General features: G+C 40.8%; 1 protein-coding gene across 1 annotated transcript; it reads right to left on the bottom strand.

The window, feature by feature from the left end:
• Window positions 1–86: 86 nt before the first annotated feature.
• Window positions 87–26,312, bottom strand: TEX49 (testis expressed 49). The gene is made up of 4 exons (XM_041735573.1): window positions 25,298–26,312; window positions 3,797–3,919; window positions 706–850; window positions 87–271 (listed from the first exon to the last, which is right to left on the bottom strand). Exons 1-4 carry the CDS (start codon window positions 25,374–25,376, stop codon window positions 223–225), a joined length of 396 nt encoding a protein of 131 aa, XP_041591507.1. The 5' UTR covers window positions 25,377–26,312; the 3' UTR covers window positions 87–222.
• Between the last annotated feature and the right edge of the window lie 644 nt (window positions 26,313–26,956).

Here is a 26,956-nt window from a genome sequence, read left to right as displayed (position 1 = left end):
AATTCTGGCCCACACACATCTGATCTCACAGGAATTTGGGCATTGGAATAATCCCCCCTCCTTCCGGTACACACAAGTGACTTCTAGTCCAATCTGTTTACTCTGCTTTTGGGATCCCCTCCTCCCATTAGTCCTTCAGTGGAACCAGGACACCTTCTCCCACTTTCTCCTTCTTTGCCCTGCTTCCACAGTCCATCTTGCCCTTCTGCAAACACATCCTGCTCAGTACAGACTGAAGTGCCTGTCACTAAGAACAGAGTGATCCATAAACCTGGAAAAGAGAGAGAAGGTCTCAGATTCAGCCAGACCGGCCTGGTGTGTGTGTGGCAGTGTCTTTAAATGTCTCCCCTGACTGCCTCAGGGTAGAAAGGGCAGGGGCAGTAATGAGGAAATATGGCTACGGCCAGTGAATGGTGGTTGGAGGATGGGAAGCAGCAATGATGGAAGCAAAAACGTCCCTGGACTCGCCTAGGAAAGCTACAGACACTTGTCTTGTGCTTGTCCAGGAGTCCTATCCACAAGACAAAACACAAAGATTCAAACACATCTTTAACTCTTTTAAATGCCAGATTCTAGGGCCAGCTCTCCCTGGTAAGACAACTTTGTCTTCTATTCCCTGAGAAGAGATGAAATAGCCTCTAAGGAATTAAGTGAAGGGAGGGAGTATTTCCCTTATTCTTCCCACCTCCTCCATCCCGGCCTAACCTGGTCATTGGGCTTTTAATGAGACAGTGGCGGGGGCTTCGGATCCATGGCATGGTTTCCTCTGGACGCACTCCTGGATCATGGGACCGCCAGAAGCTGAAGTTCTGAGCATCCGTTAAGGGGACTCTGAAGACCTGATTGGGAACTGAATAGTTGGGGAAGGGCAGGTTATCCAGTGTCTTCAAGTTCTCTCTTCCTGTTGTGCCTCATAGCAGCACAAGCCCAGCCTAGCAAATGGGCCTGACCAGGTGCTGAAAAGTCCTGGGAATCTGGCCACCACACCCAGCTTCATTTCCGGATTCCAGCATCTCACACCCTTCGTGGTCAGTTGAATCAGTCTTGGTTTTTCCTGCTGCCACTAAGCCCATCTCCAAGAGAGCTTTCCCCAAATGCTAAGACGGTGGAAAAACATGTGGTCAGCTCACTTGGGAAATGTGCAAGATGGGTCTCCTGGCTCCCCTCACTCCACTTCTGCCCCCCTGGCTTAATCATCCTTTTTCCCTTCCCTCCTCTCTGAAAAAATTCCTTCCTTTGCTCATTCCAGGTAATTTTCCGAAACTAAATAATGACACCATCTCATGTTTAGATACTGCTAGTAGATTCTTTTATCAAGTGCCTATCATGTTCTAGGTGTATTAGATGTTCTTAAGATTTTGAAATAGTATCAGACTTACCTAGTTCTTTTTAATAGTTTTATCCTTTATGTGGATAAATCTAATTCTACCACTGTATAAAATTTGTACATTCTTTATTTTTATTTTTTTTAAAGATTTTATTCATGAGAGCCACAGAAAGAGAGGCAGAGACATAGGCAGAGGGAGAAGCAGGCTCCATGCAGGGAGCCTGATGTGGGACTGATCCCAGCATTCCGGGATCACGCCCTGAGCCAAAGGCAGACGCTCAACTGCTGAGCCACTCAGGCGTCCCTGATTATAAACTCTTAAAAGAATTTGCAGGCAGCCCGGGTGGCTCAGTGGCTTAGCGGTCGCCTTCAGCCCAGGGTGTGCTCCTGGAGACCTGGGATCAAGTCCCATGTCAGGCTCCCTGCATGGAGCCTGCTTCTCCCTCTGCCTGTGTCTCTGCCACTGTCTCTCTTTGTGTCTCATGAATAAATAAGTAAAATCTTAAAAAAAAAAGAATTTGCTACTAGGAATAACTCTTAGATACTCCATCTATATGTCTTTTTAAATTTCTGAAAGTATCTTAGTTTTTTAAATTAAACTTTAATTTTGAGATAATTATGGATTCACATATAGTTATAAGAAATAATATACACGGACCCTGTGTACCCTTTATTACCCAGTTTCCCCCAATAGGGAAAGGGAGTTACCCTTTTATAGCCATGTCCTCCTAGCCCCCTTGGTGTTCTTCATTTCTGTAATTTTGTCATTTTAAGAATGTTATATAAACATTCTTGGCAATGTTTGGCATCACTGACAATATGTGATCTTTTGGGGGCTGGCTTCCTTTATATAGCATAACTCCCTGAAGAATCCTAGAAGTTCTCGCATGTATCACTAGTTTGTCCTAGATGCTTTTTTATTTTTAAATTCTTTTTTTTTTTTTCAAGATTTTATTTGAGAGAGAGAGACAGAGATAACAAGAGAGCAAGAGCTGGGAGGGAGAAGCAGACTCCCCACTGAGCAGGGAGCCAGATGCAGGGCTCCATCCCAGGACCCTGGGATCATGACCTGAGCTGAAGGCGGGCACTTAACTGGCTGAGCCACCCAGGCACACCCCTTAAAGAATTTTTATTTATGTTTTATTTTTATTTATTTATTTTTTTAAAAAGATTTTATTTATTCATGAGAGACACAGGCAGAGGGAGAAGCTCCCTCCATGCAGGGAGCCCCATGTGGGACTCGATCCCAGGACCCCAGGATCACGCCCTGAGCTGAAGGCAGACGCTCAACCGCTGAGCCACCCAGGTGTCCCTATTTTTATTTTTTTTTTTAATTTTTTTAATTTATGATAGTCACACAGAGAGAGAGAGAGAAAGAGAGAGAGGCAGAGACATAGGCAGAGGGAGAAGCAGGCTCCATGCACCGGGAGCCCAACGTGGGATTCGATCCCGTGTCTCCAGGATCGCGCCATGGGCCAAAGGCAGGCGCTAAACCGCTGCGCCACCCAGGGATCCTTTATTTATTTTTTTAAAAGATTTTATTTATTTATTCATGAGAGAGCGAGAGAGACAGAGGCAGGGACATAGGCAGAGGGAGAAGCAGGCTCCCTATGGGGAGCCTGATGCGGGACTTGATCCCAGGATCCTGGGATCACGACCTGAGCCTACCTGAACCCAAGGCAGATTCTCAACCACTGATCGACCCAGGTGCCCCTAGAAACTTCTTTAAATGTACATTTTCTCTAACTTTCACAACAATGCTAGAATATGATTCCCATCTTCAGATGGGTCAGAGAGGTTAAGTGGTTAAAGGAACTTGCCCAAGGTCATACAACTTGTTTGGAGTTTAAACTCAGTTCAAATTCCAAAGCCAAAGTTTGGTCTACCACTCCTCACAGGCATAGCACATAATATACAAAGTACTCTCCTAAACTGTCTCATTTTGTTGTGATCTTCACAACAATTCTGTAAGATTGATAGAGCAGGCATTTTCTTTTCTTTTTCTTAGTGAGAAAGCATCTTAATAGAAGGTAAGTGGGTATCCAAAGACAGACACTTAAAAGAAGCAGAACTAGGAGATGCCAATATGGAGCTTCTGCTTCCCAGTCTGATTCAATTTTTGTTTTATCTTGCTCATTCCACCATTCAAGTCTACTTTCTGCCCGCTTTTCTCAGTTTCCCTTCTTCACTGTTTTTTTTTTTTTTTTCCTCCCTGTTCTATAACCATGCTCCACCACAGCCCAGCCATTCTTTACAAACTCAGGCATATCTATTCAGCCTCTAGCATGGGGCCCACTCTAAGATAATTTCATGTCTTTGTGGGTTTTTTTTTTTTCAAGATTTCATTTATTTGAGAAAGAGCAAGAGAGCACTCCCCCCGCCCCCCCCTTGCCTCTGAGAAAGTAGCCCAACCCTGGGCCAAAGGCAGAAGCTTAACCAACTGAGCCACCCAGGTGCCCCAATACTTACACGTCTTTAACAGCACCTTCTTTACAGCTTCATGGTACTTTGTGTGGCTATTCTGGTGCACGGAATAATTCCCATCTTCTGAGATAATAGGTGGAAGCCTAGTGGGCACTGGTTCCTTCTGGTCTGAAACGAGCAGACTTGTTATGAGTATTTAGGAAATGGGGCTATTTGATTTTCTGAGTCTCTGGTCTCCATGCCAACCAGGCACATGGCAGGGATCTCTCCTAACTACTCAAATCTGATCTCAGGGTCTCAGATGTCAAATTATAATGCCTGTGTCAGAAGGGAAGGAGGGAGAACCCCAGTGATCCCTCACCATTCTCTTGCTCCTCTCTGACTCCTGGGTTTTGAGTGGCCTCCTGCTAGAATCAGGATATTGACAGATACTTAGTGCCGGTGAAAAAGGCTCTTTATCTGAAGGGACACTTATTACCTGGGATTGGCATATTTGCAGAACTTTAATTGGTCTAATACAGGAAATTATGTTTGAGCTAAGTCTTGGAGGATAAGAAGGAGTCCATGGGACATAGTGGTATCAGGAAGAGCCTTTCAGGCAACAGGATAGCAAGTGTGTAGAAGATGGAAGCATTAGAGAGGTTTCAGCTTGTTATTGATTTGGAGCCTGATTAGTGCTAGGTAAAGTGGAAAGGGGAGGGAAAGCGCTGGAAAAGTAATGTAGAATAGGGTAAGGTAAGGTAGGGTAGAGTAGAGCAGTGTAGACATAGCATTCTTATGGGGGTTTGGGAATCCCCTCTGAAGCAAAACTGGAATCTCACTACGGGGCCTGAAAAGACCAGAGCATCTTTGCCCAGGTCTGAATGTCTGAATTCATATGTTGAAAATTCAATTCTAACATGGTAGTATTTGGAGGTGGGGCCTTTAGGGGGTGATTGGGTCATAAGGGTAGGGCTCTTATGAATAGAATTAGTGCCCTTATAAAAGAGGCTTCAGAGAGCTCCCTCACCCTTTCCACCACAGGAGGGCACAATGAAAAGTCTGCAAACTAAAAGAGGGCCCTTATCTGACCATGCTGGCACACTCATGTCACACTTCCAGCCTCCAGGACCGTGAGAAGTAAATTTCTGTTGCTTATAAGCTACCCAGTCGATGGCATTCTGTGACAGCAGCCCAAGTGGACCAAGATGCCAGACTCTCTTGCAGCTAGGGCACAGGCAAAGAGTTTTGGCTAGGCCAAACACATCTGCTTCAGATTCTGAATCACAGAGGAAGGTTGCAAAGAAGCAGGGGGTAGTCTATGCTATGTAGTCTTTTTCTACTAATGGGAAGTTGCAGCAGTGCAGGTGCATCTTCTAGTAGCATGTCCAGAGCCCAGGGTCCTTCGTACCAACAGTGCCTGCAACAGTACTGAACACAGCAGTGTCTGTGCCCAGCATGATTCTGGTTGTTATCCACCAAACTTGGTTTTCTATTCCTTTTACAGCTTTTACATACTTCCCAGTATTATTTTTTAAAAATTGTATGTAAAATTGACATACAAGTAGTGGGATGTATTTAATATGTACAGCTTAATGAGTTTGGAGGTAAGTATACAACTGTGAAACCATCACCACAATGTATGCCGTAAACATATCCGTCCCTTCCAAAAATTTTCTCCTACACTATTTACCCTATTTATTGTTATTTTGTGAGAAGAACAAACAGAGCTATGCTCGTAGGAAATTTTTAAGTATATAATATGGTATTAACTACAGGTTCTATGATGTACAGATCTATAGGATTTATTAATCTAGTATAGCTGAGACTTTGTACCCTTTGACTACTGTCTCTCCATTTCTCCTTCCCTCTAGCCTCTGGCAACTACCATTCTATTCTCTGTTTCTACAAGTTTATTTTAGATTCTTCATATACTATTTGTCTTTGTCTGGCTTATTTCACCTAGCAGGTCTTCCAGGTTCACCATGTTGTAGCAAATGGTAAGACTTCTTAATTTTGAGGATGAACAATATTCTATTGTGTGTGTGTGTGTGTGTACTATATTTTCTTTATCCATTTGTGCATTGATGGACATTTATGTTGCTTTCATGTCGTGGCTATTGTGAATAATGCCACAATGAATACAGAAGCATAGATATGTCTTTGAGATCCTAATTTCTTTTTTTTTTTTAAAGATTATTTATTCATGAGACACACACACACACACACACACACACACACACACACACACACACAGACACAGAGACAGACAGACAGAGACATAGGCAGGGGGAGAAGCAGGCTCCCTGCAGAGAGCCCGATGTGGGACTCGATCCTGGATCCCGGGATCACGCCCTGAAGGCAGACACTCAACTGCTGAGCCATCCAGATGTCCCGAGATCCTAATTTCAATTCCTTTGGATACATACCCAGAAATAGAATTTAATTTTACTTTTTTGAGGAACTTCCATACTGTTTTCCATCATAGCTGCACCAATTTACTTTTCCATTAGTAGTATACAAAGGTTTTCCCTTTTCTCCCCATCCTCACCACATGTTATCTTTTTAAATATATAATAGCCACTTTTACAGGTGTGAGGTGATATCTCATTGTGGTTTTAATTTCCCTGAAGATTGGTGATATTGAGCATCTTTTAATACACCTGTTGGCCATATATATGTGTGTCGTCTTTGGAGAAATGTCTACTCATGCCAACTTTTCTATCAAGTTATATGAGTTTCTCATGTATTTTGGCTGTTAGCCCTTTATCAAATATATGGTCTGCAACAATTTTCTCCCATTCTGTAAGCTCTTTTCATTTTGTTAATGGTTTCCTTTGCTGTGAAGTTGTTTAGTTTGATGTTATCTCACCAATATTCTTTTAATAAACTCATGTTCTGCTTAAATAGGCTAGGTTTGGCTTGCATCTCAGAAACCTGAGCTTGTCAGGAACTGGATCAAAGTTTGCCAATCTCTCTGGAAATTGTTGCAATCTCTGACTCACCTCTGGTGGAGAATGGGGATGCCACTTCTCTGCGGTTTTCCCTTAGCTACTGTTTTTCCCCTTCATTGTGGTTTGACCCCACTCATTCATTTCTGTCCCTCCTTCCCCACTTTGGCACTCTAGTGGAAATCTCCTTTCACACTCTTTTGAGAATGATCCCGCCAAAGTGGAGCACTGTTTGAAACCCCTCCTTTGACAGTAGAGGATTTGGATAGGTGACAATATAGAATTCTGGCAGCCTGAACTGAACAAGGGGGCTGATTTGGACTTCATCACAGGTTACGGTAATGAGAAGCCAGTTCCTCGAAGCAGTGTCATTTGAGTTTGTGCAAGGTGGGGGTGCCAGAATGTCTGTGGCCAAGTAGATATGTTCTGAGGAGAAAGAGTAAGAGTATACTCCTAGTGGACAATGGGACCTTGACTGCAAGTAATTACTGGTTTGGGTGCAGGTAATTGTATGAGCTCTTTGTCTGGTCCTGAGACCTCAGACAGATTGTCCGTAAGGGTATAGCCAGGTGATGTTCTCTATTATCTCAGTTTCTAAGTGGTAGGTTCCCAGCTTCCCATATAAAAGGCTACTGTGTACTTGGAGGTGTGCTGGACAGTATCACCCATTTGGATGCCTTCCTCCTGAATCAAGCACCAGTTGGCATACTCTTTGATTTCTGGCAAGCTGGAAGATATTTTTGGTAACCCATAGTTTCCCACAGCTGCCAAGTTTTTGAAGCCACCTAGGGTGAAGGGCGGTGAGCTGTAGGTAAAAATCATGCTATAGCTACTGTGAATGGGCAGGTTATGGGTAGGGAGAGCCAATGAGCTCTTTATAAGCAAACTACACTGTGGCAAGATAGATGAACTCATCATTTCTTCTCAAAGATTTTATTTTTATTTATTTGAGAGACACACAGAGAGAGGCAGAGACATAGGCAGAGGGAGAAGCAGGGTCCCTGCAGGGAGCCCGATGTGAGACTCGATCCCAGGCCTCCGGGATCATACCCTGGGCCAAAGGCAGCCGCTCAACCACTGAGCCACCCAGGCATTCCTGAACTCATCATTTTATTGGTAGGTAGTGTAACAGAGGTTCTTCATCTGCCCAGTTAATACTATGCTCCATATAGTTTTTGGTGGTAAGTAGTATGAAGGGCCCTGACGGGTTTCTTTTAGAATTGGGCCATAAATTGAGAGTTGCCATAACACTATATCTAATACTTTGAATATACTATGAAGGACTTCGGGGTGGTGCAAAAGTACTTGGGTAAATCTTCCTTTTACTCAAATTAATGTTGCAGATTTTTTCAATACTACAGGCTTCCTAGGCCTCTGAGTGGTCACAAAATCTTACTTACCCACTACTTGCCTACTGCCTCTGATTAGTTCCAAGTGGGACGGATTGGCCACAATGTTTTCAGGTCGAAGAATTTTTAGATTGGGTCCTAGAATTCTGACTTCTAGGTTAGGACACTTGCTTGTTTCAAATGCTTAGTACGTAGTGGTGATAATATCTAACGTACATTACTTGCGAGCTGGTGTTGCTGCAAACAGAGTAATACTACCCTGACTAAATATTCACACAAGATCAGTTTGAGAGAAAATGTGGTGTATCGTACATAAAAAATTATTCCTATCTAGGATTTCCTATCAGATGCCGGGCATTAATCCCTTGACGTTGGCTGGAGCGATAACATAGAGTGAAACTGACTGAAATGTGTTTGGAAGGCTATCTTGCACATATTGTCTTCCCTGATACAAGGGACTTGTCAGTGCATTGGGAGGAAGTGGACAGGAACATGAGCCCAGGGAACTAGGGCACATTTTACCTATGGGGACAGTTTCTTGATCTCCATGTCCAAAAATATCTTTCTCCAAGCGGAATACTTGTTCAGGATTCTGAACACAGGGGAAGTAGATGGGACATGGGATAACAGAGGCTTAGTGCTGGCTGCAGACTGCTGATGTAAAACAGACTACATGGATCTTCTAGAGATGATAATGATAAACCAAGCTAATATTTAGTGAATGCACTCAACTATAAAAGTTAGGTACTATTGGGATCCCTGGGTGGCGCAGCGGTTTGGCGCCTGCCTTTGGCCCAGGGCGCAATCCTGGAGATCCGGGATCGAATCCCACGTCGGGCTCCCGGTGCATGGAGCCTGCTTCTCCCTCTGCCTGTGTCTCTGCCTCTCTCTCTCACTGTGTTCCTATCATAAATAAATAAAAAAAAATTAAAAAAAAATAAAATTAAAAAAAAAAAAAAAAAGTTAGGTACTATTATTATCTTATTTTACAAATAAGGAAACAGAGTCCCAGAGAAGTTTAGTAATTTGCCCAAGTACACTAAACTAGCACATGGCAGAGGCATGAATTTAACTCAAGTCATTTGGCTCCAGAGCTCATGCTCTTAACTACCACACTAACCTGTTCTTAAAGTCATCTGATAGGGCTTCCAGGGAGGACAAAGGACTGCGGGAAAAGAAAAACTGATACAACTAGCCTTTTGCTGAAATCCTTTGAGTACAGCCCGGGCGGGGGGGGGGGGGGGGTCCTGTCAAAGGTGTCTGCTCATCCTGGAAGCAGCCCTGAGTTGGGTGGGGCACATGATATCTATACCTTGTTCCAGAGGCAGATCCCTGATACTCCACTGAAATGTGGAGTATCATTCCTATGTCCAGCATTGGGGGAACAGAGAAGACTGAACTGCAGTGGGCTGCTCTGCAGTAGACTGGGCTAGTCCCAGTGGGGAAAACTACTGGGGAAAAGCTGAGCCTCCTTAGAAAAAGTGGCCTATCTGCTGCTATACATAGTCACCACCTTGGAGGTGCCCACTCCTTAGACTTTAGCAGACTGAAGCTATGAGTAGCTTGAGTATCTTCTCTCCTCTAGTTTCAGGGGACAGGGGATGATGGTCTGTAGCAGCTACAAGATATATATGGGTTGTTTCCAAGATACATTTTTACAATTTCAGTATTTATTTGGAAAAGCAGAGGGGTTTAGAGGCTTTGGCCAGTTCATTCTTGGCTGAATTGTGCCATTCATTCCCCTGTTTGAAAAGCCAGAACTACAGTGCCCTCTGCTGGAGCCTAAGAAGGGCCTCCCCAGCTGTCTCCTAACAGGTGGGTCACCAAACAGGCAGTTTGGAGAGATCAGAAGACCTAGAAGATTGAGCAAAGAACATTCCAGTCAGGGTGGGAAAAGCCATCTATTATATCGTCTGACAGGATCCAGAAAATGAGGACCAAGTGAGACATGCTCAGCTTTTACCACAATACCATATACTCGAGACTTAGTCTTTCTTGAGGAGCTTCATTTAGAACCGGAAGAGCAACTCTGAGGACTCAGTGAATTCCTCTGGGAAGAGGAACGATAAAAGTAGCAGTGGAAGAAGATGTGTGGAGCTTGGACGTCATTGTGTCTGTGACTAGAGGGCAGTTGCTAAAGAGTCTGGCAGGGAAACGTCATTTGTCTCGAGACAAAAACAAGCATAATCTCTTCTCACCACCACCCCCATCAACTTGCCTCTGAGATTCCTATCAGTGGGAAATGTCCTGAGTGTTTGTGTTATGATGAGGTTTAGTCTGACCTATGGTTTTCCTATAACAGGGCAACGGTGTTGTCTCAGCAGAGGGCCAAATAAGAGTTAATTTGTCTGAAATCAAGACCATGACACTCTGGACTAAGAAGACTGCCTAGGTATGAAGCTTAGACAGGAGAGCAGAGTTCAGAACAGGTGGTAAGACAGAGTCTGCAAAGGAAAGGACAGATATAGGGCCAAGTTCCCCAGGGGAGCACAGGGAAGGGAAAGCTTAGGCATTCAAGAGACCAGGGCAAAAGGTGAACAGACTCTGGAAGCTGGGTTGAACCTGCAGGGGCCATCAGTATTAAGATCAGGAAGGGTGAGTCTGGGAGGGCAGGAATCTATGATTGGTGGACATGTGAGTTCTGGTCACTGGTCAGAGGTGCTTTTTTGTGGATAGCCATAACGATGAAAAGTCCTTTGAAGTTAGGCAGGTTTTTTGTTTGTTTGTTTGTTTTGCTTCCCAGGGAAACTTAATAGTTAAAAATATTGCTTTCCAGGTATCCTATCCTGGCAAGTATGTCTTTGAAACATGTCAATGATATTTCAGTCATAGTAAAGGTATAGATTCCACATGTATATAGTAACTTATATGTTATGGTTTATAAATTTCCTGCAATTATCTTATTGTGCAGTTTTATGTGCTAGGTCTTAGGTGTATTACGTACATAATTTCACTTAATCTCCACAAGAAACCTATAAGGCATTATTATCTCCATTTACAGGCAAGGAGACTGAGGTACTCTGAATTTGCTTAGTGTGAGTTAGCCCCCTGAATCTGAACAACTTTGGGTACTTGATAAAACTGAATTTATAAAGTCAAGAATAGACCAAAGTATGCTCTCCACACCTGTTTTCCTTTTTGGTTTTTCTATTTGGGTTCTTTATCAGTAGGAAAAGAAAGGAAGGAGGCAGAGACTTGCAGAATATTTGGTTACATGTGTTGACTCACCTCTATGAGTTTTCATTATGATGATAATAAGGAAAGCTTGAGTGGGCCCTTTTGAGTAGAATGTTAATACACTCACACCTACTAGGAGAAAAAAAAAGCCCTATCTTTCTTCAAAGGAGAATTCTGAATGACTTAAAAATATCATTATAGTAAGAATGTTAAGGATGAAAACGTGTTAATAGGTTCATTTTTATGGTTGCTGTTAAAGCCCTAGCTGAAGGGTGAGGTTAAGAGTGGCTAATTTGAGCATGGAGAACAGGCTGAAGTGCTAGTGCAGATGGACAGAAAAGGATCAAACCACTTGAGGGAATGTGTTGATGAGGTGAAATCAGCCAGAGAATCATTCTCAAGACAAGTGTGGATTACAAGTCAGAGTCCTGCAAGATTTGGATTGTGGGACTAACGTGAGTTGAGTCAGAACTGTAGGTTCCTTGAATTAATGGATGCAGCAGTTGGGATTAAGAAGACTCAGCCAAGCAAGGCGGATATGGGCTTGCTAGGAGCCATACAGAATGCTATATTTTACCCATACTTCTTCCACCCCCGCCCCCGTTAATTTCCCAAACCAGTTCTGAAATAATAGAAATGTCTGAGGCAAGTTCCCCATTATGGTGGTCCACAGGCCCAAGACCCTCCTTTAGCTGACCATATATTGCAAGCAAGCAACCTCAGCAGTACCAGGAGTGAGAACAATCTGAGCTCTGTTGATCGGCTGAACAAGAGGAGAGCTAAGAGTTTAGCAACATGGTAAGTGGATATGAGCACTGGCGCCTAGATATAAGTAGTTTCAGTGGAGTGACTGGGGCAAGAGCCTGACAGGAATAAGTTCATGAGACTGAAGGAGAAGAAATAGAGACAACAACTTTGTCTTTTGAGGATTTTTTCTGTATGTGGGGGCAAAGAAATAGGAAATAGAGGGCTTTAAGATGGAAGAAATTGTAGCATGTATGTGTCCAGATAGGAATGGTCAGAGATGGAAAACTTGATGCAATGGAGTGCAAATAACATTGGAGTAGCGTGGGGATGCCTGGGTGGCTCAGCGGTTGAGCATCTACTTTTGGCTCAAGGTGTGATCCCAGGGTCCAGGATCGAGTCCCACATTGGGCTCCCTTCGAAGAGCCTGCTTCTCCCATCTGCCTATTTCTCTGCCTCTGTCTCTCATGAATAAAGAAGTAAAATCTTTTAAAAAAACAAAAAAAAACCCATTGTAGTGTCCTTGAATAAACAAAAAGATGGGACCTGATGCACAGTTGGAGGGGTTGGTTTTAATAGCTGTTTGGACTGTTCATTTAATAAGACACGTGGGCAAAGATGCAGATAGATGGGTAAATGTGGTTTGCGAGAGGTTATAGAAATAATCTTCTAACTGCTTCTGTTTTCACAATTGAAAACTATGAAGTAAAAGGTGAGTTGGGGCATGGGGGTGACTCAGTTGGTTAAGCATCTGCCTTCAGCTCTATTTCCAGTGCTTAACACATACTTGGCATAATCAGTTCCTAATAAATATCTGATGTTGGATGAGAAGGGGAGTCTGGACTGTTGCCTCACTGGAGAGCTTTTTATCCTGAATATTATTATATATAATAATTATATATATGTATTAATATATACACATCTATATATGGCTAATATTTTCTATCAGTCTCTTTCTTGTCTTTCAACTTTAAAATGTCTTTTGTTATACAATTTGTAATTTTTATTTAGTACAAGTTGCCCATCTTTTGAGGCTTCCTGGTTTTATGTCCAATAAAAAAAGTTTTCCAAAACCACTCTAAGATTAAAAATATTGTTTTCCTCTATTTCTATAGCTTTGTTTTATATATTTAGCTTTTTAATCCATCTGCAATTTATTTTTATGTATGATGTGAAGTGGGAGGTCCTTATGATTTTATTCTTAATTTACAAAGTTTGTTTTCTTTTTCTTTCAAAGATTTTATTTATTCATGAGAGATAGAGAGAGAGGCAGAGACTTAGGCAGAGGGAGAAGCAGGCTCCATGCAGAGAGCCCAATGTGGGACTCGATCCCGGGATTCCGAGATCATGCCCTGAGCTGAGGGCAGATGCTCAAAGTGTTTTTAAAAAATAGCAAGTGTAGGGGTGCCGGGTGACTCAGTTGGTTGTCTCTTGATTTTGGCTCAAGTCCCTGCCACCACTGTCCCCCTGGCTTGTGTGCTCTCTTTAAAAAGAACCCCATGGAGTGCCTGGGTGGCTCAGTGGTTGAGTGTCTGCCTTTGGCTCAGGTCCTCAAGTCATGATCCTGGGGTCCTGGGATCGAGTCTTGCATTGGGCTCCCTGCAGGGAGCTTGCTTCTCCCTCTGCCTATGTCTCTGCCTCTCTGTCTGTGTCTCTCATGAATAAATAAAATCTTAAAAAAAAAACACAACAAAAAACCCCCCAAAACCCAAATGCCTTTCTAGTTTCTAGTGATAGTTGTACACATCTTTTTAATTTGACATAGGTGTTATGTATCATATTAATCTCTTCTAATATTAAGTCATCATGGTATTCCTGGAGTAATTCCTACTTGACAGTAGATGATTATCTTTAATATATTCTTGAATTTGATCTGATAGTGGGATTTGTCCATTTGTCCATTTATACTTACATTGATCTATGGGTTCCTCTTTTGTACTATATTCTATAGTATGTTTTATGGCATTAGTTTTGTGTATTATAGAATTATTTTCATTGCTTTTTGTGCTTTTGAAAATGAAATTATGTCTTAACATTATGTCTCAAAATTTTGAAAAAATTCCCTATGAAAATCGTACGCACAGCCTTTTTTCAAAGCAACTGTTTGGCAAGTTTTCCTCTGGTGATCATTGATTTAATTTGGGTTTATACTTATTTATTTATTTATTTATTTATTTTAATTTTTTGTTAACTTTTTAATTTATTTATGATAGTCACAGAGACAGAGAGAGAGAGAGAGAGGCAGAGACATAGGCAGAGGGAGAAGCAGGCTCCATGCACTGGGAGCCCAATGTGGGATTCGATCCCGGGTCTCCAGGATCGCGCCCTGGGCCAAAGGCAGGCGCTAAACCGCTGCGCCACCCAGGGATCCCTACTTATTTATTTTTTTAAAAGATTTATTTATTTTAGAGGAGAGGGCAGGGAAAGAATGGGAGAGAGCATCTCAGATCTCAAGCAGATTCCTTGCTGAGTGCAGAGCCCAATGTGGGGCTTGAGGCAGGGCTTGATCTCATAACCCTGATATGACTGGAGTCAAAATCAAGAGGCGCTGAACTGAATGAGTCACCTAGGTGCCCCTATACTTGTTTATTTTAAATGTCTTATAATCTAAACGTTTGCCAGAAAAAAAAAACTTCCACAAACCTTTCACTTTCTTGATGGTGTCCTTTGAAGCACAAAGTTTGTATTTTGATGAAATCCAATTTATTTGCCTTTCTGTCACTTATGCTTTCGGTGTCATTTCTTAGAAACCACTGCCTAATCTAAGTTCATGAAGATTTTTCTTCTAAAAGTTTCAAAATTTTAGCTCTTACACTTGTGTCTATGATTCATCTTAAGTTAACTTTTGTATATGGTGTGATGTGGGGTCCAATTTCATATTCTTTGCATGTGAATTTCCAGTTTTTGTAGCACTGTTTGTTGAAAAATGATTCTTCTCAATTAAATTGTCTTGCATTCTTGTTGAAAGTCTATCAACCATAAGTGTAAGGGTGTATTTCTAGACTCTCAATTCTATTCCACTGATCTATCTATACACGTCAATCCTTATGGCTAGTACCACACTGTCTTGATTACTGTAGCTTTGTAGAAGATTTGAAATTGGGAAATGTGTTCTCCAACACTGTTGTTCTTCAAGATTGCTTTGATTATTCTAGGTCTGGTGTGTTTTCATATCAATTTCAGGATATCTTGTTAATTTTTGCCAGGAACCATTATTTTTGGATGATATGTCAGCACAAAGAATTCTAAGAATCTAAATTGCATCTAGAAAGGGCTCTCAAATCTATCCCTCTCCTACATCCTAACTCACATATTGAATTTGGCAAACATTCAGGAATCTCCAACTTGGATAAGTTTAAGTTTCTATTAGTAATTAATTCTTTAAGATGCTTTAATTTCTTGATGTATTTTAGAACATTAATAAATGTGAATAGCTCAATATTATAACTAGTAGAAGCTCCACTAAATAGGCTTGCTAGGTTAATTAACGTTCTTCATTTCCTTTGAAAAACATTAAAAGATGCCTGCAACATTTCAGTTGCAGCTGAGAGAGCTACTCTTCAGTGTATCTGCATACTTCTGCTCTCACAAATTAAACTGCATGGTTACCAAGAGTCAGTAGTGTTGTGTTTGATTTTTTTTGTTTCCCAAACAATTTATGCTGGGTTACTTTGTAATTATAATTTTGCAGTGTTAAAAAAGAGCAGTGATTTGTATAAAAACTAAGTTGAATGTATTAGAAAAAATAAAAACTTAACAAATTACTGTAAACATTGAATTAAAATAGATTTGAGTTAGAAAATTACCATTTTGCAGCTCTCATAGAAATAATATCACTCAGAACCATCAACAGATACAAAAACAAAAACTAGTGGGTAAAAATTTGATGAAGAATATTTACATGTTTTTCAAATATCTTCCTGGAAATTATTAAAAATTACAAGACAAAAATAATAACTTGGTAAATTACAATACAAAAATAATTTGACAGTGGAGAAAACTGGCAAACACCATCTTAATGACAAGGCCAAATTTAACATTATCAATGAAACAAAAGGACATTATGAGCCTCCCGATGTGACCTACTGAAGACATGCTGCCGCCTATTCCTGTAGAAAATATTTATTTATTTATTTATTTATTTATTTATTTATTTGATTTTATTTACTCATTTATGAGAGAGAGAGAGGGGTGGGGGCAGAGACACAGGCAGAGGGAGAAGCAGGCTCCATGCAGGGAGCCCGACATGGGACTTGATCCCAGGTCTCCAGGATCCCACCCTGGGCTGAAGGCGGCGCCAAACCACTGAGCCACCAGGGCTGCCCTGTGGAAAATATTTATACCCAATGTAACTATGAGAAACATCAGACAAACCCATATTAAAGAAAATTCTATAAAATGTATGCACTATTAAAAAAGTGTCAATATCATGAAACATAAAAGAACATGGGAATTGTTCCAGATTAAAGGAGACTAAAGAGCCATGCCAACTAAATGCAATGCTGATCAGATCCTGGAAGGAAAAGTTTTGCTCTAAAGGACATTAATGGGACAACTGGCAAAACTGTAATATAGACTACAGATAATTAGATAATAGTTTTGTATCAATGTTAAAATTTGATGAATTTAGGGGATGCCTGGGTGGCTCAGTGGCTGAACGTCTGCCTTTGGCTCAGGGAGTGATCCCGGAGTCCCAGGATCAAGTTCCGCATTGGGCTTCCTGCATGGAACCTGCTTCTCCTGCTGTATGTGTCTCTGCCTCTCTCTCTGTGTGTCTCTCATGAATAAATAAAATCTTTTAAAATTTTTGATGAGTTTAATACCTGTATTGTGGGTTGTTATCTAAGAAAATGTTCTTAATCTTAAGAAATACAAACTGAAATATTTGGTGGTAAAGGAATATAATATAAGCACTTTATTCTCAACTAGATGAGAAATATATATCAGCTGGTACATATAAGTCATATATTTGGAAAGAAAGAGTATGAGAGGGAGAAGTAAAGCAAATGTGGCCAAATATAATTGGCTAATTTGGGTAAACAGTGTAGGGAATTTCTTTGTACTAATCTTACAACTTTTCTATAATTTTGAATTATATCACCAAGGAAAGTTTTTAAAAATAATTGACCATATAAGTTTCCTTTCTCTCTTAAATTTGTTAAAATGACATCAAAATAACAATGGCATTAACCTGCAAGGCAAAGAGAGAGACAGCAAGGATATAAGGGCAGATAAAACATTTCAGGAGAAGTATCTTTTGCAGAAAATAGAAAGTGGACAGAAGGGTGGTAACTAACCTTTCAGAATGGAAAAAGTTCTAACTTAATTTTCTGCAGTGGAGGACAGAACTAGAATTGGGCTAATCTATCTGAGAGGTTCAAATCTTTTTTTTTTTTTTAAATTTTTTTTAAATTTTTATTTATTTATGATAGTCACAGAGAGAGAGAGAGAGGCAGAGACATAGGCAGAGGGAGAAGCAGGCTCCATGCACCGGGAGCCTGATGTGGGATTCGATCCCGGGTCTCCAGGATCGTGCCCCGGGCCAAAGGCAAGCGCCAAACCACTGCGCCACCCAGGGATCCCGAGAGGTTCAAATCTTATAACAGGTATCATAGAAGGCAGGAGTAAAGAAATAGGTCTGAGCACAGGAAGGTGGATACAGAAACTGTCTACAGAACATGCAGCATGAGCACACAAACCACCTTCCCCAACAGCCCCAACAAGGATATGAAAGATTTCTCTGTCCAGCAATTCCACTTCTGGGTATATATCCAAAGGAAATGAAAACAAGAGCTCAAAGAATTATCTTCATTCTCAACTTCTTTCTTTCTTTTTTTTTTTTTTTTAAAGATTTTATTTGTTCATGAGAAACACAGAGACACAGGCGGAGGGAGAAGCAGGCTCCACGCAGGGGGCCTGATGTGGGACCCGATCATGTGACTATATGATCATGCCCTGGGCCAAAGGCAGACTCCCAACTGCTGGGCCACCCAGGGATCCCTTCATTCTCATTTTCATTCCAGTATTATTCACAAATAGCCAAGATGTAGAAATCTAAGTGTCTGTGAATGGATTAATGACTAAAAAAGATGTAGTATATATACACAGTGAAATATTATTTAGCCATCGAGAAAGAAGGAAATCCTGCCATTTGCAATAACATGAACAGATCCTGAGGGCATTATGCTAAGTCAGGTAAGTTGGACAGAGAAAGGCAAATACTGTATGATCTCACATGTGGAATCTAAAAAAGCTGAACTCAGGAACAGAGAGTAGAATGGTGGTTACTAAGGGTCATTGGGTGGTGGAAATGTTGGTCAAAAGTTATACATTTCCAGTTTTAAGATGAATAAGTTCTGGGGACCTAAAGTACAGCATAGTGATTATAGTTAATAATATTGTTTTTATATATTTGAAAGGTGCTGAGAGAGTAGATCTTAAATGTTCTTACCACAAAAAAGAAAAGATAATTATGTGATGAGATGGAAGTGTTAGCTAGTACTATGGTGGTAATCATTTTGCAATATATAAGCGTATCAAATCAACATGTTAAATTTACATGTTTTATGTGAATTACATCTCAATAAAACTGAAAAAAGTTTCTTTGGAGGAACTGAATCTAACAGGCATTGCACTCCTAGCCAAGATTCACCATGAGGGGTGGCATATGGTGCAGGACTAAAAAATCTGATTATGTGAAAATCAAGATCCTCAAATGTGTGACTCTTAATACCCCCTTCTCCTGTCCTGGTCCTAGTAGGCTGGCAGACAAGCACATAACCAATCCCCAGAGAAACAATTATCAGATCCTTCCCTGGAAAAATTGTAGATATACAGAGGAAAGCTCCCAGTGAAGCCCACAATGTACTCCCCCACACATAGGCTTTTAGTTTATCACTCCTCTTTTTTTTTTTTTTTTTTTAAAGATTTTATTTATTCAGGAGAGACACACAGAGGGAGAAGCAGGCTCCATGCAGGGAGCCCGATGTCGGACTTGATCCTGGGACTCCAGGATCATGCCCTGGGCCGAAGGCGGCACTAAACCACTGAGCCACCCAGGGATCCTCTTAGTTCTTCACTCTTCAATTATAATGGAAAGCCACGGATCACCAGTTGTTTGACAACAGTCATCAGAGAAAGACAGAGACAAAATAAACTCATAGGAAAAAGAGCACAGAAGAGACAGAGCTGATGCAGGACCAGAACTTCAAATAAAGCAGAATATCTGTGAAGAAAAGAGAGATGATATGGACAAGGAAAGTCAGAGGACCAAAAATGGCCCTTGGAACTTAAACATAGTAACAAACAAACAAAAGTTCTGATACAAAGGTGTGTTCATGTATGTCTGCAACTTCTTCCATACTTTTTTTTTTTTTTTTAAGATTTTATTTATTCACGAAAGACACAGAGGAGAGAGACACAGAGACACAGGCAGAGGGAGAAGCAGGCTCCATGCAGGGAGCCTGATGTGGGACTTGATCCTGGGGCTCCAGGATCACACCCTGGGCGGAAGGCAGGTGCTAAACCACTGAGCCACCCAGGGATTCCCTTCTTCCATACTTCTTGAAGAAGTAGAGCTTGCTTCACCTCACCTTGAGTGTGGGCTGCATTTAGTGACCCTCTTTTAACAGAATAAGGTGGAAGTAAGAGTCACTTCTAAGAGTAGGTCATAAAAAGGCATTGTGGCTTCCTTCTTTTCTGGATCACCTGCTCTGAAGTTAGCTAACATGTGAGAACACTGAAGCAGCTTATGGAGAGGTCCATGTGGCGTGAAACTTAGGTGTCTTGTCAACAGCCAGAGAGGAACTGAGGCCTCCAACCATCAGATGACTGATGCTCCTGCTGACATCCTGTTTTCAACCACATAAGAAGCCCTGAGCCAGAACTACCTAGCTAAGCTGTTCCTTGGGCTCCTGATTCACAGAAACTGTGAGGTGATAAATGTTCGTTAAGCCTCTGTTTTAGGATACTTTGTTACACATAGATAATTAACAGAAAATGGAAGATAAAGTTGGGCAATCTCCCGAAGAATGTATTTTTAAAAACCCAAAGAAAATAAAGAGAAAGATTAGTAAGTTAGAGGATCATCTCAGCAGGTTTTATAGCTGACAAGTTCCAAAAAGGAGAGAGAAAATAGAGAATAAATTAAAAGGAAATTTCTCAGAAATGAAGGGCACAATTTCCAGATTCAAAAAGTTTGTGTAGTATCTAGTGCAATGAATGAAAAAAGCCCTACAGCAAATTCCATCATTACAATGTTTCAGAACACCAAGGAACAACAAAAAATTAGAAGCTTCAGAGAGAAATAAGTCACATATAGAAGAATCCAACTGGAAGTGGAAGATAATAAAGGCATACTTCCAAATTTTCAGAAAATGAAAAATTTCAACCTAGAATTTCACAGCTGGAAAAACTGACAAGTATGAGGGTAAAATAAAAACCATTTTGGCTTCAAAAATATACCTCCTACACATTCTTAGAAAGCTATTCAGGCATATATTCCAGGAAAGGGAGAGAATAAACCAAGAAAGAAAACATGGGATCCAGGAAATAGGGAATAAAACCTGGGAGAGGGATGCCTGGGTGGCTCAGTGATTGAGTATCTGCCTTTGGGTCAGGGCATGATCCCGGGTCTGGGGATGGGTCTTGCAACAGGCTCCCTGCGAAGAGCCTACTTCTCCCTCTGTGTCTCTGCCTCTTTGTCTCTCATGAATAAATAAATTCTTACAAAAATAATAAAAAATAAAACCTGGGAGAGAGGCAAAAGCAAATTCTACAGACAAGAGCTATGCACCAGGTTTAGAGAGTGAACAGTCCAGATGGAATAGAAGAGAGGCAGTTAGGAAAAAAATCAGAACGGATTTATTGTTTTGAGTGATTGAAAAAAAATATATTGGACATTTGACAGAGATGCTGAAATATTGAAAAAATAATAGTTATATGGAGAACCAAGCCAATGAGAAATGGTGGCAATTCTTAACTCTAGGGGTAAGGAAAAAGTTGAACAAAAGAAAGTTATCATAGTGACATTATTTGGCCTAGCAGTGAACAATTGTTATTAAAGATTTTATTTTAGAGGGAGAGGGAGAGGGAGGAGACAATCTCAAGCAGACTCCATACTGAACGTGGAGCCTGATGCAGAGCTTGATCTCATGACCCTGAGATCATAACCTGAGCTGAAACCAAGAATCAGACCCTTAACCAACTGAGCCATCCAGGTACCCCATCAGTGAACAATTTTTACACATTTTTAAGATCACAAGACTTGACTGAAACTTTTTTAAAAAAATATTTTATTTATTAATAAGAGACACAGAGAGAGAGAGAGAGTGGCAGAGACAGGCAGAGGGAGAAGCAGGCTCCATGCAAGGAGCCTGACCTGGGACTTGATCCCGGGTCTCCAGGATCATGCCCTGGGCTGAAGGTGGCGCTTGTACCCAGCAATAATTTTGAATGCCCTCACTATTGATGCGTTTTCAATAAGCAATTACCGGAGACTCGGTACCCACTGGGACATTCTCCTGATGGTCGTTGCTGGCATGAAGCTGTTGCAGACCTCTTTCTGCAACCCGGCTCACCAGTTTATTCACTTGGGTTTCACTGTGATCTTTTTCCATTTTGACTACAAAGACACTTCAGAGAGTTTCTTATTGGATTTCTTCATGGTGTCCATTTTATTTAGCACCTTGACTGAAACTTTTATTCATGTTTTATTGTTGCATCACAAACTTGGTGGCTTAAAACATCATTCTTTTATTACCTCACAGTTCTGTAAGTCAGAAGTCTGGGGAGGCTTGACTGGATCTTTTGCTTAGTTTCATAAGGCTGAAATTAAGGTATTGACTGGGTTGGGGTCTTTTGTGGAGGCTCTAAAGAAGAACCCACCTTCAGTCTTATTCAGGTTGTTGGCAGAACTCAGTTTCTTGGTTAGACGGCTGAGCCCTTGCTGGAGGCCAGCCAGGCCACTCTCAGCTCCTAAATGCCACTCACATTCTTTGGCATGTGGCCCCCTCCATCTTCAAAGCCAACAATGATGTGTCAAATTCCGCTCATGCTTCCAATCTCTGAATTCCTCTTTTGCTGCTGGCTGGAGAAAACACTCTGCTTTTAAAGGGCGTGTGTGATTAGATTAGGCCCACTCAGATAATCTCCCTTTCTCCATATAAAGTAACAATCAAGGAGTGTTATCCATACTATTCAGAGATTCCACCCACACTCAAAAGGGAGGGGATTATATAAAGGCAAAGTTCATTGAGGGTCATTCTTAGAATTTTGCCTTCCACAAACATAAACCTGGTGATATAACTATACTGGAAAAACCAGGGTGGGAGAGGAGAAAAACAGTATGGTAAAAGAAAGCTAAATTCTCAACCATCATAACAGGAAGGCAATATATAACAGCCAAAATGGATTAATCAATACACATATGAGCATTTTCTTTTTTATAAAAAGATTTTATTTGAGAGAGAGAGTGTGCATGTGCACAAGTGGGATGAGGGGCAGAGGGAGAAGCAGAGTCCCTGCTGAGCAGGGAGCCTGAAGAAGCAAGGCTTGATCCTGAGTCTCCAGGATCATGACCTAAACTGAAGGCTGCCACTTAACCAACTGAGCCACCCAGGTGTCCCGATATGAGGATTTCCTTTAGAAGTAGGAAGGTTAAGTACCAAAATAAACAACTAGAAAAAACTGAAATTTTGTCTCTGGAGAGTGGGGGTGAGGGGACTGGGGTACGGGACTCATTTTTCATTATAAGCTTTTTAGCACTATTATGTTTAATATTACTTTGAAAAAGAATTAGATAACTCTTAAAAAAGATCCTATTTTAGAAAAATAGAGGAAGAGCATGTGCATACGTTGTGGGGAGAGGCAGAAGGGTAGTGAAAGAGACAAGAAAACTGTGCTGAGTGCAGAGCCCAATGAGGGGCTTGATCCCATGACACCAAGATAACCACCTGAGCCAAAATCAAGAGTTGGATGTATAACCAATTAGTTACCCAGGCGACCCAAGAATTACACAGATAACTTTTAAGTATTTCTGATTAGAGACGAGGAAGATACCTAAAAGGTTTGAATATAATAAAAATCATAAGAAAATAAGTTTGCTTTGTATATGTCTGACTCCATTTTAAATAGACCCAAATGGAAATTACAGATGAATTTGTGCAAAAAAAGGGCATGGCACTCATCAACAGACACATTTTCAAAGAAATGGAACTGGCACCATATCAAAAAAATTGGTGAATCTACAATTACATGTATTTAAGTGAAACTAAAATATATAAGGTGTACCTTTTCTTGATTTCCCAATTTACAATGTAATCTTTAACTGACCAACTATTTGTCTAAGAGTCTACTGTACAACTGACTCTTGAACCCTGGTTCGTTTATATGTGGATTTTTTGGATAAAGACACTACAACAAAAGAAAATTACAGTATTGTATTTTCTCTTATGATTTTCTTTTTTATTTGAGAGAGAGCATGCACAAATGGAGGGAGGGGCAGAGGGAGAAACAGACTTGCTGAGTGCAGAGCCCGCTGCAGGGCTCAATCCGAGGACCCTGAGATTACAACCTGAACCAAAGGTAGCCACCTAACCTACTGAACCACCCAGGTGCCTCTACCCCATGGTTTTATAAAGTGAAGTCTTTCTCTCAGCCTTGCCTAAAACGAAACTAATTAGAAACAAGACTCAGGCCTCTTTGGATTGGTACTCTTATTTACTGGAATTTAGGTAGTTAACTGGATAGGGAAACCCCAGGCTTAGTGCTTAGTTCTCTCATGATGAAGCGTCCCATCTAGTAGGGGTAGGCAGGGTTGGAGCAGCCAGGAAAAGCCTATTCTTGGAACAAGGAAAATTTATGGGTTAGGCAAAGTGTGTTTCTTTGAGAGAGGGTGAAGAGCTCCTTATTTGGAGACAATAATTGCAGCCCCATGGCATAATGCTGGGACCCAGGTGGGGGCCAGCAGGGGAGGACTGGTGTAGGGCTATTAAGGGATTTCTAGGGTTCACCAGTGGGACCCTTTGTACAAACCTTACCTGAAAGCTGGATATATAAAACAGAGCTTCTTTGTTGTCATTAGAAAAAGGACAGAGTGTCTAATAGAGCCCTATACAATAGTGTCTTTCAATCTTAACTTTGTGCTTTATAACTTACCAGTTACTCTTCCCTTCACCCCAATAAAACTTTTAGTATCTGTCTACACTTAATTTCCTTCACATGTTCTCCATTCTTTCTGAAATACCCTTTCTCCTGCATTTCTATGCTTTAAATTTATCTTTTAAGATCTTAACCAATTGTCACACCCCCTCCAAAGCCTCCTGTAATTTCCTGTTTTAGTCATTCAAGTATCACTTAATTTATTTACCTACAAATATTTATTAAGCCTCTATTATGTATTAGGCATTGCTAGGCATTCTGGGTATAATATAATCAGATATTTACTCACTGCCTATTAAAAATCCTTCAATGGTTCCCTATAAAATTACAATGCTTAGCATGGCTAACTATCCTAAATTTTCTGGCTCCTGCCAAGCTTTCAAGGCTTACTTCCCGTCTTCTTTATACTTTATCTGGGGTTCAGTGAATATGGCTCTTTCTCTCAACTCTTTGTTCCTTTGTCTGTGCAATATTCCCTTTCTGTCTACTTGGTGAACTCCCATCTTCCTTTTACTCTCAATTCTGGCAGCATTTCCTATATGAAGTCTTCTCTAAAGGATTCTCCTGTGCTCATTAAAATCGAATAGTATCAAGTACTTCTTTTGTGGTTCCACAGTATTCCATAATTTATTCATACACTATATTGCAAATTTTTGTTTGCATATTTATCTTTATTCAATAGCCACTTTACAGCAGAGACTTTATCCTATCCATCTTTGTAACCCCAGTCACCAACATAAAGCCTGGCACAAAATCGTACTTGATAAATGTTAACTAAATCAGCAAATGAATAATAATGCACATTTATTCAGTTGAACAGATTGAACATCTTTTCTTTTAAAAGACTTTTTAATCTATTTATTTGAGAGAAAGCCTGAGAGCGCACACACACAAGCAGGGGGAGTGGCAGAGGGAGAAGCAGACTCCCTGGTGAGCAAGGACCCTAGGATCATAATCTGAGCTAAAGGCAGATGCCTAACCAACTGACCCACCCACGTGCCCCTGGATTGAAAGTCTTAATAAGGATATTAAAGGACAGAAGAGGGAAACTCAATGGATAATCTCCCTACTTTATATAATTTTAACTGGTGTAATTGTTAATTGTGGGTGACAAAGCTCTAACTCAAGGTAGAAAAAGAAATGGCAAGAAGCAGCTCTTCTAACCCTCTACCCTATATTCCTCTTACTTGCTTCTTCAGTTGTGTCCCTTTTCTTGTTCCGAAAGGAATTTTGATATCCCAAAAGATACAAGTTGAAGAAGGCCATCTCAGCTCCTCCCTGTATTCTTCTGGAATGTTCAGGCTGGAGCACTGGACTCTGTGTTTGGTAACCATGGCAATGCCCTGAAGAATTACTATGACTGACGCTCCCTTTGTCTAAGGAGACACAGGATTTATGGTTTCACAGTAGAGCTAGAGTGAGAGTGGGTTAAATAACTTCAGAAAAAATGCCAGTTACCCTTTTCCTTGCCCCAGTCTTATTTATACCGTAAGTTTCTGAAGGCAGGGATTAGAAAGAGCACTGAACTGGACTCAAATATTAGTTTTCCCATATTCTCAGTGTCTGAGTTTGAGTAAGTTAAGCCTCTGTTTATTTTAAAAAAACCGCAGTGGTACCTATTTCATAGAATTATGGGAATTAAATGAGATCATACAAATTTCCTTAGCATAGTGTTCAGCATATGATGGAAACAAACAGTATTCAAATGTGAATATGGTACTTCTCATGAGTCTTTATTTCAAGCAGTGATATGCTGAATCTGTCCATACTGATTTTTGAGCTGCCTGTTAAATTTTCAGGAATTTTGCAAGCTGGTTAAAGCCATTATTAAAAATTATCTAAATTTACAATTGAACAAATTATTAAAAAGGTAATAAATACTAAAAACTCATCTCTTCCTAATTATTTTACTATATTTTACTATTACATATGTTCATGAAGTTATTTATATCTATTGTATCTGGATATTTTATTTTTATTCTTTATTCACATTGCTTTTCAGGATGGGAAATTTCTGTTGACGTATCTTCAAACTCTGATTCTTTCCTTGGTTGTGTCTAGTGCACTGATAAGCCCACCAAAGGCATTCATTTCCTTTACAGTGCTTTTTGTTTGTTTTTTTTTTTAAAGTAAGCTCTAGGCCCAACATGGGGCTTGAACTCATGACTCCCAAGATCAAGAGTCCCATGCTCTACTGACTGAGCCAACCAGGTATCCCTGTTACAGTGTCTTTTATTTCTAACATTTTCTTTTTTTAAAAAATTTTTATTTTATTTCATTTTATTTTATTTTATTTATGATAGGCACACAGTGAGAGAGAGGGAGAGGCAGAGACACAGGCAGAGGGAGAAGCAGGCTCCATGCACTGGGAGCCCGACGTGGGACTCGATCCCGGGTCTCCAGGATCGCGCCCTGGGCCAAAGGCAGGCACTAAACTGCTGCGCCACCCAGGGATCCCTATTTCTAACATTTTCTTTTGATTCTTAGTATTCATCTCCCTGCTTGCATTACTCATATATTCTTGCCTGTTGTCCACTTTTTTCCAATAGAGTCCTTAGCCTATTAATCAGTTAAATTCCTAGCTTGACAATTCAAACACTTCTGCCATATATGACTCTAGTTCTGATGCTTGGTCTCTTGAGACTGTATTTTTTATCTGTTATTTTTTAAAAAAGATTTATTTATTCATCAGAGAGAGAGAGAGAGGCAGAGACACAGGCAGAGGGAGAAGTAGGCTCCATGCAGGGAGCCCAACGTGGGATTTGACCCCGGGTCTCCAGGATCATGCCCTGGGCTGAAGGCGGCACTAAACCACTGAGTCACTTGGGCTGTCCTATTTTTTTGCC

Source organism: Vulpes lagopus, chromosome 21 (genome assembly GCF_018345385.1).
Source record: "Vulpes lagopus strain Blue_001 chromosome 21, ASM1834538v1, whole genome shotgun sequence".
Lineage (NCBI taxonomy): Eukaryota > Metazoa > Chordata > Mammalia > Carnivora > Canidae > Vulpes > Vulpes lagopus.
This window is presented reverse-complemented; position numbering and strand designations above follow the sequence as displayed.